Source organism: Biomphalaria glabrata, chromosome 8 (assembly GCF_947242115.1).
Source record: "Biomphalaria glabrata chromosome 8, xgBioGlab47.1, whole genome shotgun sequence".
NCBI lineage: Eukaryota > Metazoa > Mollusca > Gastropoda > Planorbidae > Biomphalaria > Biomphalaria glabrata.
In genome coordinates this window covers 43,252,217-43,269,357 of record NC_074718.1, presented here as the reverse complement: position 1 = coordinate 43,269,357, position 17,141 = coordinate 43,252,217, and the positions used below count along the sequence as shown (strand labels likewise).

At 39.2% G+C, this 17,141-nt stretch overlaps 1 protein-coding gene across 7 annotated transcripts in view; it reads right to left on the bottom strand.

Annotated features, from left to right (window-relative positions):
• The window catches only part of LOC106058422 (protocadherin Fat 1-like), a 223,817-nt gene that overhangs the window by 83,862 nt on the left and 122,814 nt on the right, over window positions 1-17,141 (bottom strand). For all 7 annotated transcript variants that reach the window (XM_056038489.1, XM_056038491.1, XM_056038493.1 and 4 more), the window contains exons 6-7: window positions 7,636-7,953; window positions 6,309-6,519 (exon numbers count right to left, since the gene is read on the bottom strand). In XM_056038489.1, the coding sequence (XP_055894464.1) occupies window positions 6,309-6,519; window positions 7,636-7,953 (529 nt within the window). The remainder of the gene's footprint in view (window positions 1-6,308; window positions 6,520-7,635; window positions 7,954-17,141) is intronic.

Genomic DNA, 17,141 nt, shown 5'->3' with positions numbered 1-17,141 from the left:
CGCTCAGCCACCGCGCCTCCTCCTTTCAATGTGACATCCTTGAAATGGTTTCTCTATTTCTTTAATTCTCTCCACATCTCTTTCTTTACGTTCCAACCAATTTCTCCACATCGCTTTGTCTATGCTACTTTGTATTTTATTGCTTCACTCATGTAAACCGGATATTTAAAATAAAAAAAAAACTAAACAAAGAGGAGATTACTGTGATTAAAATATACAGCGAAAATCCCCAATTTTGAAAACTTTACACCTAATTAAAAAAAAAAAACAACTGTTACTAAAAAAAACCAGAAAAAAAACCTAAACGTAAACATTTTTGAACCCAAATCTCAGCGACTTAAAACTAATGACTAGATGACAAAACAAATCTTACTTCTACAGAAACCTCAACGATGGGAATTTTGGTGTGTGTGAACTGCCTAGAAAGTAGCGTACGTTTTCACTTCACATCGTTATTACGTTGGAATGTTTCTTCTAATCCAGTTCACAAGTTGAACTGTTAGGCTAAAAATGTCTTCCACCACAGCACTTTTGATATCTCCTGACAATCCATCACTCCAAGAGAGATAAGCGAAAACAAAAAATAAATAATCAAATGGATGACGCAAAAAAAAAATAAAAATATGTCGATGAATTAAAAAAAAAGTGTTTCCATTTTTTTTTTTACTCTCGACACCAGCTCGCTAGACAAACAGAGGTAGATCGTGAAGTCAGATAAACTGACGAGTTGGTGTAGAGACTATCTCCAAGACTAATGGACGAGAGTGGGTGGAGGGCGGGGGGAGTACAACTAAGTGAGGGAAGAGACAAGTCTAGAAGAATAACAAGTAGAAAACACTTTGACTTGGATTGACAGGGGCGTAGCTAGGAATTTTCCATCGGGGGGCTTGACCTCTTTGGGGGCCCTTGCATTTTGCGTAATATTTAACTTAAAATGTAAAAAAACACTCATTTGGGGGCCCCCTCTAGTGGGGGCCCGGGGGGATTTCCAAATTCTCCCCCCTCCTCCCCCACCCTAGCTACGCCACTGTGGATTGGGTTTTAGATCAAGTCCTTTAAGTAACAGCAACAGTTCCAAGCCTGCCGCAAAGTATAACAAATTTAGGTCTAAATCTACGTCCAGAGTATACACGATATATAACATATATTAATCATAAATTTGTAGTATAAAAGTATAGTGACTCAAAGCTGCGATTGATTTCAACGGCTTGATGTTCTGATTGATTTTAATGACTTTATGTTCTGATACATTTTAATGACTTGATGTTCTGTTTGATTTCAAAGGCTTAATGTTCTGATTGACTTCAAGTACTAAAAGATCTACATAAGTACACATTCCATGCAAATATCTACATAAGTACACATTCCATGCAAATATCTACATAAGTACACATTCCAAGCTAAGAGCTACGTTTGTATACATTCCAAGCAAAGAGCTACGCTTGTACACATTCCAAGTAAACAGCTACTTTTGTACACATTTTCAAAGTTGAACAGAAAATGGGTAATCACACTTTTTGAGGTGTAAATCTAGAAACTGAACTAATGGCAATTACGATTTTTCACTTTGATCTTAGTTCCTCAATCCAGGGCTCTCTCCCCCCAAGCCACCTGAACCTCCGTTGGCTACGGGCCTAATGACTTACGCGGCAGGGTTCCTGGCACGCAACACCTAGCCGTAGCAGAAATGACTTCTATCAGTTTCATCACCTTTTCCTCAACAAACCATCAAGCACAATGTATAAAAATCTTAAAGCATGAGACAGACAACTTTCTAGTTAGAGGCGCACCTGAAAGGTGCAGGTGCTGCAGCCATTACCTGGATCAATTTAGGGAGTTTTGCTTGAAGATGAGTTTGCCATACAGAGCACCTGACAGCACAGGCCTAGATGTCAGAAATCTTAGAAATGTCATTAAGTGGCGTGACAGCTGACCAGTCCGAGCTCTAGTTTAATGTAAAGCGAATGAGAGAGAGGAGGTTTATATTAAGCTCAAGTAGTTTTGTGACAGTAGAGAGATGGGATGACCAGCCATCTTGATACAAAGTAGAATGACCATCCAACACGAAACATAAAAAAAAAGGATACATAGCCTAATGACCAGCCAACATGATGCAAAGAAGAATGACCACCTAACATGATACAACGAAAAATGACCATGTAGTAGTTGATTGTGTTGCCAATTGTGTCGTATTGGCTGTTTTATTTGACCCTTATTAAAGTACCAGATTATTGTGCAGCTCTTGTTGTCGGGTTCTTGATGTGTTGATGTGTTGTTGTCTGTTTAGCAGTGTTTACAGAAGGCTTGAGTAGGAGAGAGAATCGTAACAATATTATTTTATAATTATTTGATTTATACGCCTGCAACATCAGTTGACATAGTCGCCAATGGTTACAGGTAGTAACAGCTGTAGATAAATTTATCTTGTTTTTGAATTATGATACTTGGTATGTACATAAATAAATGTTAAGAAGTGTACACTGCCAGAGGCGGCCCTAGCAGAAGGTGGGACCATGGGCGAATGTCATATCAGGGCCACAAATATTTGTACGATGGGCTGACGGGGACAAAAGATTCTCCTCTTCACACCCACCCACACCAAATGCGCGGGGGGCTCTGGAAGGCCGCCCAACTCCCCACGCTTAGGGCCGCCCCCGACACGGTCGTATAGAGTTAGTCTAAGAAAAAAACCTAGTCATTACGCCAGAGTACGTTCAAGTGCTTGAAAGTGTCATTGAAAAACAACTCGTGGCTCACAGCAGCAGGTGAGACTGGAAGTTCAATGATGCGTGGAATATGGACGACTGTGAAAGGTGGATGTTGGGAGGGAGGGGTGATACCGATGGTCGTCTGCTAAACCATTTTCACGTCTGCAACGTTCAGTGAGACATTTCACTTTCCAATTATACGACTGAACGAGAGAGAGAGGGAGAGAGGCGAGAGAGAGATGAGAGAGAGATGAGAGAGAGAGAGAGAGAGGGGGGGGGGAGGGAGAGATAGAGAGATAGGGAAAGAGAGGCGAGAGGGAGATGAGAGAGAGAGAGAGGGAGGGAGAGAGAGAGAGAGAGGGAGGGAGAGAGAGAGAGAGAGGGAGGGTGAGAGAGAGAGAGAGGGAGGGAGAGAGAGAGAGAGAGGGAGGGAGAGAGAGAGAGAGAGGGAGGGTGAGAGAGCGGGGGGGGGAGAAGGAGGAGGAGGTAGAATCTATTAAATGTTTAAAAGCTTTTAATTTTAAAAAAATTAAAGATGTTTCTAGATTTAGTTTTGTAATATTTATTTTCGTTTAAACATGTCTTATTCAAGGTCCACCCAATAAGCACTTCACTGAATGTTTCTACATTCTAAACGTTTGATAATCTCAATGAATTGAACAAGACAAGGTCTCTCCATTAGCTGCATGTCTGGACATTGTTCTGTCCAACCTTCACATCTGAACGTCTCCAGCTCGCCATGTTTTATAATGTGATGATACAAAGTCATCTTCCTACTTTCCAGCTGAAGATACAATTTATAAGGGCTCATTGTCAATTTGTCCTGGGCAAGTGACACCCACATTTGACCAAGCTGTAGCAGTTACAAGTATCTACAACTTGACGTCGTTAATGACCAGTATTTATGACCTAGATTCCAATTTTCATTACCTAAGCAACGGGAAGGACCATGACCTAATGACCAGTCTCATTACCTAGGGAACAAGAAAGACCAGTATCATGACCTAGATGACCAGTTGTATTACCTATGCAACATGAATGACCAGTATCATGAACTAGATGACCTAGTTTTACTATCTAAATATATGAATCACTAGTATCATAACCTTGACAATGTAAATGACCAGTACCATGACCTAGATGACCAGTGCCATGACCTAGATGACCAGTACTATGACTGAGACCACGTAAATGACCAGGTAAGTTTTTAGGTTAACAATCAAGATAAAGCGAGTTGTAGATAAAGCGAGTTGTAGATAAAGCGATTGTAGATAAAGCGAGTTGTAGATAAAGCGAGTTGTAGATAAAGCGATTGTAGATAAAGCGAGTTGTAGATAAAGCGAGTTGTAGATAAAGCGATTGTAGATAAAGCGATTGTAGATAAAGCGAGTTGTAGATAAAGCGAGTTGTAGCGTATGAGATACAAATGTTTGAACATTTTCTCTAAAATACTTAAAAGATGAACAAACAAAATATTTCCTTACTTGGAAAATAAACTGGTCAATTAGATTGTTTAAACCTCTAAATAATAAATGTTTACAACAGAGAAAGGAAGCAAATACGACTAAGAGATCCCGATGAAGAGGAAAAAAAAAGTAGGGGATTATGGACAATGGTCATGTTAAGACGCTGAAAAAAGGGTGTATTCCTAAAACCTCGCGAGCCAATTCACCAGGAAACAAAATAATGTTTCTAGAAAGTAGTGAAGGTCATCTCATTTCCCTACGTAACTAACGAGCCGGAGAGAAGGGGCTTTCTTCCTTTAACTGATATTTTATTGTTTCAGTTTTTCTACAACTCATTTCGTCCCACTTTTGGAACACTCGCTGAGCGGCTCGCTCATTGAACATATGTTCCTTCAGCTTTTTGTTTTTTTCGTTGACGTCAAGAGCGCTAATGACGTCAGGTGTGATGCCGCTAATGACAGGAGTCACAACAGTGGTCGCCGCGGTTTTAAAAGTCGCTAATAAAGCATCACAGAGTTCCGCCCCTTTGGTTTTACCGGGTTTGCATTCAATAGTTTTGTTCCAAATCGTCGCCCAGAGTATCAACGAAATCTGTGAAATGGCATTTTAAAAAGAGAAAAGATGTCTGTGTTTTTACATCCACAAATCTTATCTTATATTCTTATATAATACAGACGTTACTTCAAAAAAGAAGATGATTACGTCCTACGCGTCATGCATTTAGTCATGCATACTAACCAATGACTTAAATTCTGCCAAGTCACTGGTTTTCCTGGCTAGCTCAGGCAACCCATTCCATGCTCTAATAGCACTAGGGAAGAAGGAGTATTTGTACAAATTTGTCCTAGCATATGGGACGAGGAATGTGCCTTTATCTTTGTGTCTTTCTGAGTATTTGAAGGTCGATGCTGATTGAAAACGTGGATTTAAAAAATAAATAATTTGCACATTTTAAAACAGACTTTGGAGATTTTAGAGGAGATTTATCTTGAAGAGGAAACTAAAAACATTCAAGATTGATTTCTTTGGCATAAACAATTCAAACATTTCAGAGGATAAGTCTGTCTAGAATCTGTGGACATCTTGGTAGGAAGGGGGGGGGGGGGGATCGTCAAATTCTGAATAAAGCTAGACGTTATCAGCATCATATTTATTGACACAGAAACTCGGCCTGTCACAAACTGTTTTTACAAGACATCAAAATAACTTGAAATCATTTTTTTTTTCTTCCGCGCTTTAGTGTTCCCAGCGGAGTGACAAGAAGAATCAATAAGTTCATCTTTTTTTCTTTGGACAGAGGCTGAGAGAGAGATGGTGGAAGAAAGCAAGAAAGAAAGATAGAAAGAAAGAAAGATAGAAAGGAAGAAAGAAAAGGGGGAAGAGAGAGAGAGAAATTTGGGGACCTAGACAAATAAAGAGAGAAAGGCGGAGTCCCGCAGAGAGAAAGAGAGAGAGAGATGGAAAGAAGACAGAAAGTGTGTGTATGTGAGAGAAAGAGAATGAGGGAGGGGTGGAACCAGGTCAGAAGTAAACAGGTCAGTGTCGATTCCTTAAAAGTAAGACAAAAAGTGAATACGGCAGAGAGAAACAAGATTAAATACATTTTTTAGAATCCCACAGAAACTCTAAAAAATAATTTTCTCAAAGTGTTGAACCAAAATAAAATTGCGAAAAAAAAAAGAAATTCCATCCAGCATTGCTTTCTCTTGTTGTCTCTGGACATTGGGGAGGTAAACGAAACAACTAGGACATTAGGAGGTCAAGGACACAAGTAGGACAATAAGCGGTACGAAGAACGTCATCTCTGCCTGTGCATTCCATCTGGCCACCAAACAGCTTCCTCCAGGGGATCTCAATTCTGGTCTGTTCCATCACGAAGATAACACAATGTAAAAGCGTTGGCTTTATTTTTTTTTGAGATTTTAAAATATTACTTTCAACATTTTTATTATGGTATTAATAAAGGTTTAGAGCTTCAAGGAGTACTGTAGATCATTGTAAAGATTGTATCAAGTGATTGTGCTTGGTTGACCTACAGTCCTAAATACTCTATCGACAGAATAATAAAGATGAGGATAGTTTTACATGTCTCCGTCCCCCCCCCCTCCTCCACATCCCCACCCGGACAACATACCTTCTATGGAGTAGCTGAGCTTCACGTCATCAATGTCCGCCGAGAGGACCAGGATAAGACGTCCGGGCATGTCCGACTCTGTGATGTTCTCCAGGTACACCGGCTGGCTGAAGCGGGCCTTCTGGCGGGACCCCGTTCTCCTTGGCACGACCTCGATGGTCAGTCTCATGATGGACCTCTTGGGCTGTAATCCATTGTCATTGGCTCTCACCTGTGTCAATGTGAAAAGAACATAAAGGAGGGATAATAAACTAAACGGGTAAGATGAGTCTGTAACGATGGACAACCAACGGAGGGATGGACAGACAAACAGACAAACAAGAAACGAAAAAGACATAACACAGAGAAATCTCGAAATTTAAATCTAGAAGTTTTTCAAGGCAAAAGAGTGAGTCGACAAGTCGTTGCACTTCTCGCTCAGTGCCATCGTATACAATCTGAATAACTAATGTTAAATATTTTCCGCATTTTCGGGCCATAATGTTAAAAAAACAACAAAAAAAAGGCAAGAATTGTGAACTTAAGATCCAGCCTGCATCCATATAAATTCTGGTCTTCCTTTCCTAACCGTTTCGTTGGTTTTCTGATTTTATTTTCTGATTTTCAATTTTAGAGCATAACACGTTGAATTACGGTCAAGGTGGTGGACAGCTGGATGGCCAAACATTAGAAGTTGCCAAATACCTAGGGTCAAGCATAACAAGAAGAACAAAGGTGAAAAGGTGGCTGGATAACATTAAAAAAAAATGGACAGGCCACTCTCTTGATACCCTGATAAGAACCAGCTGCTAACAGCGAAATGTGGAGGGATTTGGTTACGTGAACAGTTATAAGGTTTGGATACAGGAAGCCAATGGACAAATGGAATGAGATATTCAAAAACTGGCGGTATAATTAACTATTGGTAAACTTTTAATTAAATTCTTTACTGCGAAGTCTAATGACGTTTCCATTAAACAAAAATCATATATCAATTATGCCGTATTTTCAATCATTAAGTTTTTATGCAAGACAAGAAAAACTAGAATGAATACAAATTCTCCAATGCCAAAGTGAACGCTTAATTATTTCGTTGTTTACTGCGAAATTACAATAATTAAAAGAGTTATCGCTAATACAAAAATGCGATTACTAGATATTTTTTTGTGTGTTATCAATTCTGGCTACTAAGCCATAAATTGGTTAATTGTGATTTTCATTCATGGGTCATGAATGGGTTAAGCCGTCTGCCTTCCGTTACATTATTGAGCAGACGACACGAAAAAATTCAAATGAGCAGACGACACGAAAAAATTCAAGTCTCAATGACAACTATGAACTGACTTACAGTGAGCTCAAACGAATCGTCGACCTTGAGGTCCTTCAAGGAGTAAATCTTGCCCGTCTCCTTTTCGATCCTGAATTGGGAATCCTTGTAGTTGACCAGGGAGTAGCTGAGGTTGGCGTTCCTCCCTTCGTCCCTGTCGTAGGCCAGGGCGCGGTACACGAAGATGTCGTCGCCCGTGTGCCGGGTGGCGAAGACGTTGATGAAGTTGGACTGGTGCCGGTTGAGGAAGTCTGGCCGGTTGTCGTTGACGTCCATGACCTTGATGACGACTCGGGTGGTGGAAGACAGAGGCGGCACCCCTCGATCAGTGATAGTCACCTGAGGAATGGAATAAAGCTTGGGTCAGCATTCAGTTGCATGGAATCTAATAAAAGAGGAAAATTTAGATGTAAAACACAGAATAAAATTACAGCCTTTATAAAGCGCTAATTTCATGTTTGTAGCATGCTAAGAGCGCTTTGGTCCAATCTCATTGTGGACCAGTGGGGAGGGGTGGGGGGAAAGGGGCATCTGGGAGAAGGTTTTCCGAGCTACCTTTAGGAGCTCAGTAAACACAACTCCGCTCGAGTCGGGTGTCGAACCTGGAGCCCCCTTCATAGGTAGCAAAGCCAAGCCTTTCAAGCGTACCTAGCCTCTCGACCACGCTTCTTCCCAACAAATCGATTCATTTAAGGTAAGCGTACCAGAAATAGATGCTTGATATATGTATGTGAATATGTCTTGATAGCTTTTTGAAATATTCATTATTTAATATATGTATATTCTGTATGTTCTTAATAATATAAAATAAAATCTATATATGTTCAATAAATCTTGTAGATTGATTTCTCTTTGTTTTACTGGTCTTTTTGATTTGTAATATGGTTTCATATGATTTTATTGAAAGATGTATTACAATGACAATTCACATTCTCGTGTTCAACATTACGTAACAACAATTTAGATTTTTTTTTATCTCAGTAAGACACTAGACATTCTTGCCCCAATCCAATTGTTTAGCCCTGAAATCAACAACAATAGTAATGCCAAATGTCAACCTAAATATGACCTCGGCGATGTCCAACTGTCAGAGCATTGCAACATATTTGTGAAATGAAACGTGAACTGTTTGCTAGCATATAACAAGATGCGGAGAGACATTGTTATGTACAAGATAAATAGAGGCCTTATTATGTACAAGCTAAATAGAGGCCTTATTATGTACAAGCTAAATAGAGGCCTTATTATGTACAAGCTAAATAGAGGCCTTATTATGTACAAGCTAAATAGAGGCCTTATTATGTACAAGCTAAATAGAGGCCTTATTATGTTTATGATAAATAGAGGCCTTATTATGTACAAGATAAATAGAGGCCTTATTATGTTAATGATAAATAGAGGCCTTATTATGCACAAGATAAATAGAGGCCTTATTATGTTTAAGATAAATAGAGGCCTTATTATGTTTAAGATAAATAGAGGCCTTGTTATGTTTAAGATAAATAGAGGCCATATTATGTTTAAGATAAATATAGAGACATTGCTATCTTATCTTATAAAATACAGACGTTACTTCAAAAAAGATGATTACGTCCTACGCGTCATGCATTCAGTCATGCATATTAACTTAAATTCTGCCAAGTCACTGGTTTTCCAGGCTAGCTCAGACAACCCATTCCATGCTCTAATAGCACTAGGGAAGAAGGAGTATTTGTACAAATTTGTCCTAGCATATGGGATGAGGAATGTGTCTTTAAGATAAATAGAGATATTTCTAGGTTCAAGATAAATAAAGACATTGCTATGTTTAAATAAATAGAAATACTTCTATGCTACAGAGAAGCATTACTCTAATCAAGAGAAGTTGATAGTTCAACAAAAGTCACAAATCCTTTTCTTTCACGTAAATCTACACTCTGGAGTCGAATCTTTAGTAAACATTCCGAAATATTAATTTCCATTAAAAGAAAGTCTCCTAATTGGGTCATAATATCTTTCTATGGCTCTCTGGAATGACACTAACAGAAACTCAATACTTCCCAGTATGCAGTTCGCAGGTGCGGAGATTAAAAAAAAACACGATAATTGTCAGAAGACAAAAAAAAAAGCGAGATGAAAAGTGATAGATTTAGAGTTGGCACTAAGCATACCCCCGAGAGACCACGAGCTCTGTGATCTAGAACGAGTACACTACGACGTGACAAATTCGACATAACTTTCTAACCAAAATATATATATGGGGTTTAATTTGAATAACTATTTTGACAAATGGACGCCAGCAGCCATTAATAACGACGTTCAAAATACAAGTCAGTCCTTTAATTAGCACATTGAGAAATTTGGGGAAGCATTTATAAAGTTTAAGGGGAAAAAAACAGGCTTTCAAGATGCTTTTGTGTAAATTTTGGTTTTCTTTTTCTTTCTGATAGCTTGATTCAACCCAATTAAACCATAATAATAATATGATCAAAAAATATAATATGAACAAAAAACAAATTTGAGTTTTAAACTCATTTCAATACATATCACACACTACTTGCTGATTGAGGGGGGTTTATAGTGGGAGTAGGAGGGTACATATAAATCGATGATCGATCCGCCCTCGTCTTGACTTTGATCTAATGGTCACTGCCTACACAAACGCCTCCTTGAATCTACCGCCGCCGTTCACAGGACTGGACGAGTTGCGAACCAACATCCGGTCAGCAGCCTACTTCCTTCGTGGTCCAGCCAGTTTTATGACGGCCAGCCGCTGGCCTCCACCTTTATGTCCGGACAGCAGTGCTTCCTTCTACACAAAGTGACCTTACTGTTTCAGTGACTGGGGTGGTATTAGGTGTGTGTATGTGGGTGGGCTGGGGCGGGGGACTTTTATCGATGAATTCATTTCGTTACTTCCTTGCGGATAAAGGAAATGACAAATATCTGAGGGAAAAAAAAAACTCTAATGAACGGACACTGACCAGCGGAGTGTTGATGACCCTACCAATCAATTCCAGGCCAGACAGGCAATTAGTAGTGTAACATTTCAAATAGAATTATTGAATAGTCAACAGGAGACAGGAAACAGTATGTAGGACATTTTACATAGGTAAGCATAGTACGTCTATCCATTGGTAAGCAGAGGACTGGTAGGACATACATCTAATAATGGGTAAGCATAGGACTGGTAGGACATAACTCTAATAATCTTATCCCTTTGAGATAAAGTCTTTAATGTAGTCTGTAAGACAGAAAGATGATAAATACTTCTCTTCACCTATCCCCTAGTCAGTTGGACCGTTGGGGCACTACACAAGATTTGTCGGCCGTTTTTTTTCCATTCCTCTCTGTCTTTGCCTGGATAGAACCTCTTTCAATGGCAGGCCCGTCCATTCTTTTATGTTGTCTTCCCATCACTTTCTCTGTCTGCCTCTTCTTCTTTTTCCTGGTACAGTTCCGTGAAGGAAATTCTTTGCGAGCTCAGAAGATCTTGTAATATTGTTATTGAGTTTTAGTTTGCGTTTTTTTTCCACAGGTCATCGTGGGGTCAAATCGCTGTAGTAACCCTGTCTCTAATCTCTTGGTTTGTGATGCGGTCTTTGAATGTGATACCAAGGATCCTTCTGTAACATCTCAGTTCCATTGCTAGGATCCTCCTCTCTAGCTCTGCAGTCAGCGTCCAAGACTCGCAAGCATATAAGAATGTGACCATGACCAGGAAGCGCATCAGTCTGACTTTAGTGTTGAGGTCTATGCAAAGACAAAGGCAGAGCCCTTGATAAATTACTAGGTCATTGCTATAGGTTGTATTATTCTTAGTGCAACGTAATTTAAAAAGACAAAATTCACTTAATATTCCATTGTTTCTTATTTCTGTCCACAGGATGGCTGCCTGGTCGTGCGGTTTGCACGCTGGACTGTCGTTCAGATTTATCGATGGTCCCGGGTTCAAACCCTGCCCGCTTCCATCCCCCGTCGTCCTGTGGGAGGTTTGGACTAGGAAGTAATTATCTTCAACTCTGAAGGAACATCCGAAACATGTAAAACATTTTACAAATAAAACAAACATTTTACATTGAGCGATGAATCTAAATCAGAATACAGAAATTGCGCCGAAGGATAATCTTTTGTTTTTTAATTAATATTCCGTATTTTGTAACTTTAAGGACCCTCACCGGAAGATGGAAGTCGCGAACTCGTTAGACAAAGATGGCGCCGGTTCCTATTGTATTTGAGACTGTGTTAGTGGGTCAACCAGACGGCGTGAACGCATTTGACTGACACCGGAACTATCTATTTATCTTCGTGGACTCTTTATGATATTAAAATATACAATGAATTTTTTTTTTATCTCCCTTCATTTCTGAATCTCCACACCTCGTTTCTAGAGCTGCCAACTCAGAACTCACTGATGTCCCAAATGTTGGTTCAGAAAAAAAAAAACAAAAAAAAAAACTTTCAAGCTTCGCATTCTGTCAATTTCGTCATTTTTCTATCTAAGGGTCTGCGTAATAGATTGGTTTGGGGGGGGAGGGATAAAGATGGATTTTTGGCGGAAAACTAATAGTTTAGACACGAATAGAGTGTTGGCCAAACGACGCAAGGGAATGAAGCCAGATCGGAAGGGAGTGGTGGAAAGGGGCTAGGTCAAGGTCATCCAGAATACGTAAAGTTGGTCGCTGGTTAGCCAGTCTAGACTTGGTTTACGAGACTATCTCAGCAGGTCGGAGGCGTAATTACAAAAACGCCACACTTGGGCGTTAGCCAAGCGGTAATGTTGGATAAGTTTTGATTGAATCCAATCCAGACCAAGAGCTGTTAAGACTTTAATGGTAAGAAAATTGTCACACCCACGTTTTGATTTAATATGGTGGTTATACTTAAATACCAATCCCTTAGCTGTCAAAGAGGTTGTCACAGAACATGGTCTGCTCGTGTGTCATCTACCCCCCCTCTTTTTCAGACCATGCGATGTAGATCTATGGGGCGAATGACGGTAAAGCTCAACGATTGGCCGCGGTGTCATGTGGCCAGCAAACGATTAACCACCTCAGGAGCGTCTTAAATACCAAAAAAATTAAAAAAAAAATGTTTTAGAGATTGGAACCAAAGACCTCTCGTTTCGGAAGCTTTAGCACTCAGTCACCGCGCCCCTTGCTACTGTTATGTATTACCGTGATTGTAAAGACAGTTCCCTACATTGGTCAGAGCGCTCGTTTGTTGAAGCACATTGTTTGAAATGTAAATAAACAAATTTAAGAAAAAATTTGACAGCCAAACTGGCCGCTTAAAACATATCAGACAGTCATGATGGACTGTTGAGTTGTGAAGAGCTTAGATAGCTAATAGACATTGAGGATTATGTGTAAAAACCAGGAAGGAGGAGGTTAATGAGGTGTCACCAATCACGTGACATAGACATTGAGGACTCTGGGTAAAAACAAGGGAGGAGGAGGTCAATGAGGTGTCACCAATCACATGACATAGACATTGAGGACTCTGGGTAAAAACAAGGCAGGAGGAGGTCAATGAGGTGTCACCAGTCACGTGACATAGACATTGAGGAGTCTGGGTAAAAACAAGGGAGGAGGAGGAGGTTAATGAGGTGTCACCAGTCACGTGACATAGACATTGAGGACTATGGGTAAAAACAAACGAGGAGAAGGTTAATAAGGTGTCACCAGTCACGTGACATAGACATTGAGGACTATGGGTAAAAACAAGGGAGGAGGAGATTAATGAGGTGTCACCAATTGAGGACTATGGGTAAAAACAAGGCAGGAGGAGGTTAATGAGGTGGAAAATGAAAAGCTAGTATTTGGCTATCCTGTTGTAAAAACAAAAATTACTACAACTGATTCAAACACTACAACTGATACATAAAATACAACTTATACATAAAATACAACTGATACATAAAATACAACTGATATGTGACCAAAGTAATCATGAAGTTATTGGTTATCATTGGAGAAAGAGTGACTGGTATGAGTTACTGGAGCGTTGACTAAGTCTGACTGTAAATCAGATCTTGTAGCAACCAATAGTCATGTCTGCGAAACTCACACCAGTTTTCTCCCATGGCTGTCTCTCGTAACTTGACTAATGAATGATCTCCCCTTTCAACCAGGAGCTGTACCGCGCGAGAGACATACGGCCTCGTGTGGGTAGCCACGTGGAAAGCGCTGGTTCAGGCACCCCGGATCATTAGCACTAAAACTAAAAGTTTTACGAAACTAAATGATCTGACCACATCATCAGATACTGACACACCCCCCCCCTGTTTTCCCATTTTTTCCCCCTCCCATTTTTTTCCCATTTTGTTTAAACAATACTATTTTGTGGTTCTGAGTCTACCATATATAAGAAGTACGTCACATTTGAAGACGAGTGATTCAGGTGAGAGACTCCTCAGTTCTCACACAGCACGACACCTAGGCCTCATTGACAGCCAAATTGCTTTTAGAACAGAAGGACATGGGATATTTAAAAAGCAACAACTAAGAATTAAAAACAAAATGATTTACACTTTTAAAGGGAAGCAATCGGTAAAAAGTTCTGAACAGATGGATCTAATACGTGTTTCTAATTATGTCCTCAGGGGGAAACAACGCAGTTCTCATCAAGCCACCATTTTGTTCTTCTCAAAGAAACTAGCCTGATCTAATTCAGTCAATAAATTCTTTCTCTGATCTAATTAGCAATATTACAGAGAACAATAAAAAAAATAATTTAGAACATGGACGATATAATAAAACATATTAACTTTTTCTTTTTACATCTGTCAAGATGATTAATTGAACTAGACCAGCGTTTCCCAAACTGTGTTGCAAGGAACCCCTTGTGTTCTGTGACGCCTAAATAGGGGTGTTCCGCGGACTATTGAAACAGGTATCTAGTAGGCCACCAAGAGAATTAAAATCTTTTAAAGAAATCAGCAAAGTGATCCGCTAAATACTCAGAAAGTGCGAAGTGTTCCGTTAAGGAAAAAAATTTGGGAACCACTGAACTAGACAAATGAGCATGAATATTCATGAGTATTTCGCATGATTAAAACGTATAGTGAATGTGATGTCACAAAATATGCTAACAACATCTAATCTTGTAGACAAGATGAACAAAACATCATCAGACATCAGCTGAGAATGTGAACTGGAAATTTTCGGAGAGTGAAAATTTTTTAATTTTTTTTTAATTTTTTTTTTTTTGTGTTCACGTACAACAATAATATCGTCTGGTTGAGATTAGCGCGTGTGTATGTTCTCACTGGAGTGTTTTTGTGGGTGTGTCGTGTATGTCTGTGTGTGTGTGTGTGTAATTGGGTGTTGATAAATTTTTCCGAAAAATAGAAGCATATCTTTTTAAGTCGAGTAGGTCTGTGAATGTATAGCCCGGACCAATACGTCTACGAATGTATAGCCGAGACTACGAATGTATTGTGACAATGTATTAAGTCTAAGTTCTCTTCCTTAAATACAATTTTTTTGTGACAGCGGTTCTCAAAAGTGTTCAAGCCCTACAACATCTCCACCGACTTCAACGCATGTTTAGTATTATTATTAATTATTATTATTATTATTATATTAATCATCGTAATCGAAGCCATTGCTATTATTATTAGATAATGTTATCATTATTATAAATATCTAGTTCATCCTTATGGAATGTACGATTTTCATTCTTTTTTTTTTTACTTGTTGGTGTGGAAATCCGCCTCTGGATGCTGAAGCTAAGAAGTGATCTCTTGTATCGTATATGAATAGCGGCGCTCGTCTGGGCTCGGACTCTGCTACTCGGTCCCACAATTTCCTCTCACACATTGTCTCGTGCATTTCGCCTACAGGGGACACCGGAAATGGAAATGTATTGTTCAATGTGGAGAGGGGTGGAGAGGTTGAGAATCTGGTTGAAGGTGATGAGAGGTTGGAGCTCGAGTCTCTGGCCGATGGAGACAGTTACTTAGCTTTGTGATACTGGGATACGACGGATTTTTCTTGTTAATGTGTGAACGAGAGGGAGGAATGTGAGTGAACTTGAAATAAACGATGGAATATGTTGAAGTTAAAGATCTCAATCTAGTCATAGAAAAGGTTTTTGTTTTTTGTTAAATATTATTTCAGACTTGTGAATCTATTAATTTCCAAGCCTCGGTAACGTTAACTCTTTCTCTCCGTAATTATTTACCACATTCTGGCGGAATCAACGCTGGTATCGTCAGTTCGGAGAGAAAGAGTTAATTTTTACGCAGGAATATTTGTTGACGATTAACAAATGAAAAATAAACAATACTGTAGATGTGCTTTCTTCCATGGGTGGCTCTGGAACGTAAACATTGTTTGAGCATATGTATGTGTATATAAATGTGTGTGTGTTTGTTTGAGCATATGTATGTGTATATAAATGTGTGTGTTTGTTTGAGCATATGTTTGTGTATATAAATGTGTGTGTTTGTTTGAGCATATGATATGTTTGTGTATATAAATGTGTGTGTGTTTGTTTGAGCATATGTATGTGTATATAAATGTGTGTGTGTTTGTTTGAGCATATGTTTGTGTATATAAATGTGTGTGTGTTTGTTTGAGCATATGTTTGTGTATATAAATGTGTGTGTTTGTTTGAGCATATGTTTGTGTATATATATGTGTGTGTTTGTTTGAGCATATGTATGTGTATATAAATGTGTGTGTGTTTGTTTGAGCATATGTTTGTGTATATATATGTGTGTGTGTTTGTTTGAGCATATGTGGTGTGCGTGTTTGTTTGTGCAGGTGTGTGTGTATATATATATGTGTGTGTTTGTTTGAGCATATGTGGTGTGCGTGTTTGTTTGTGCAGGTGTGTGTGTATATATATATGTGTGTGTGGGTGTGTTTGTTTGAGCATATGTGGTGTGCGTGTTTGTTTGAGCATATGTTTGTGTATATATATGTGTGTGTGTTTGTTTGAGCATATGTGGTGTGCGTGTTTGTTTGTGCAGGTGTGTGTATATATATATGTGTGTGTGGGTGTGTTTGTTTGTATATATGTTGCAATGTCTGAACGCGTAAGTTTTGCTACAAGCATGTTACATCCATCTTTCATTATGTCATCCAGACAGTGATTGTAACGTCATTGAGATCTCCAGAAATGTGCCATAGCGTGAAATATGATTTTATATTTATAATGTTAGATTTCAAACATCTATTCATTCCCACTCTATATTTTTGACTCAATACCTTTTTTTTTCCCTCACTCAAACGCCATTATATTTCTTATTCCAGAAAGACAAGACATAATTCACGTTCAGCCTGGGGCCTGGTCTCATTCTGTTATCGTTACATCGTTCTACCCAGTGCAACAACGGATCTCAAAATCCACTCAACTCAGGCGCCAGCCCTCACTATCGCCTCAGTCGCTAAGAGATTAGGGCGACGAGTTGACAACGGCGCCCTTTAGAAAATTGAGCACAAATCCCTTTAAGGAAACGAAATCTGCAAGTAGAAGCCGGTTCAATCCAGTTCTGTACTAAACATTCAAATCCTTATTCCGATTATTGGTATCCCCGG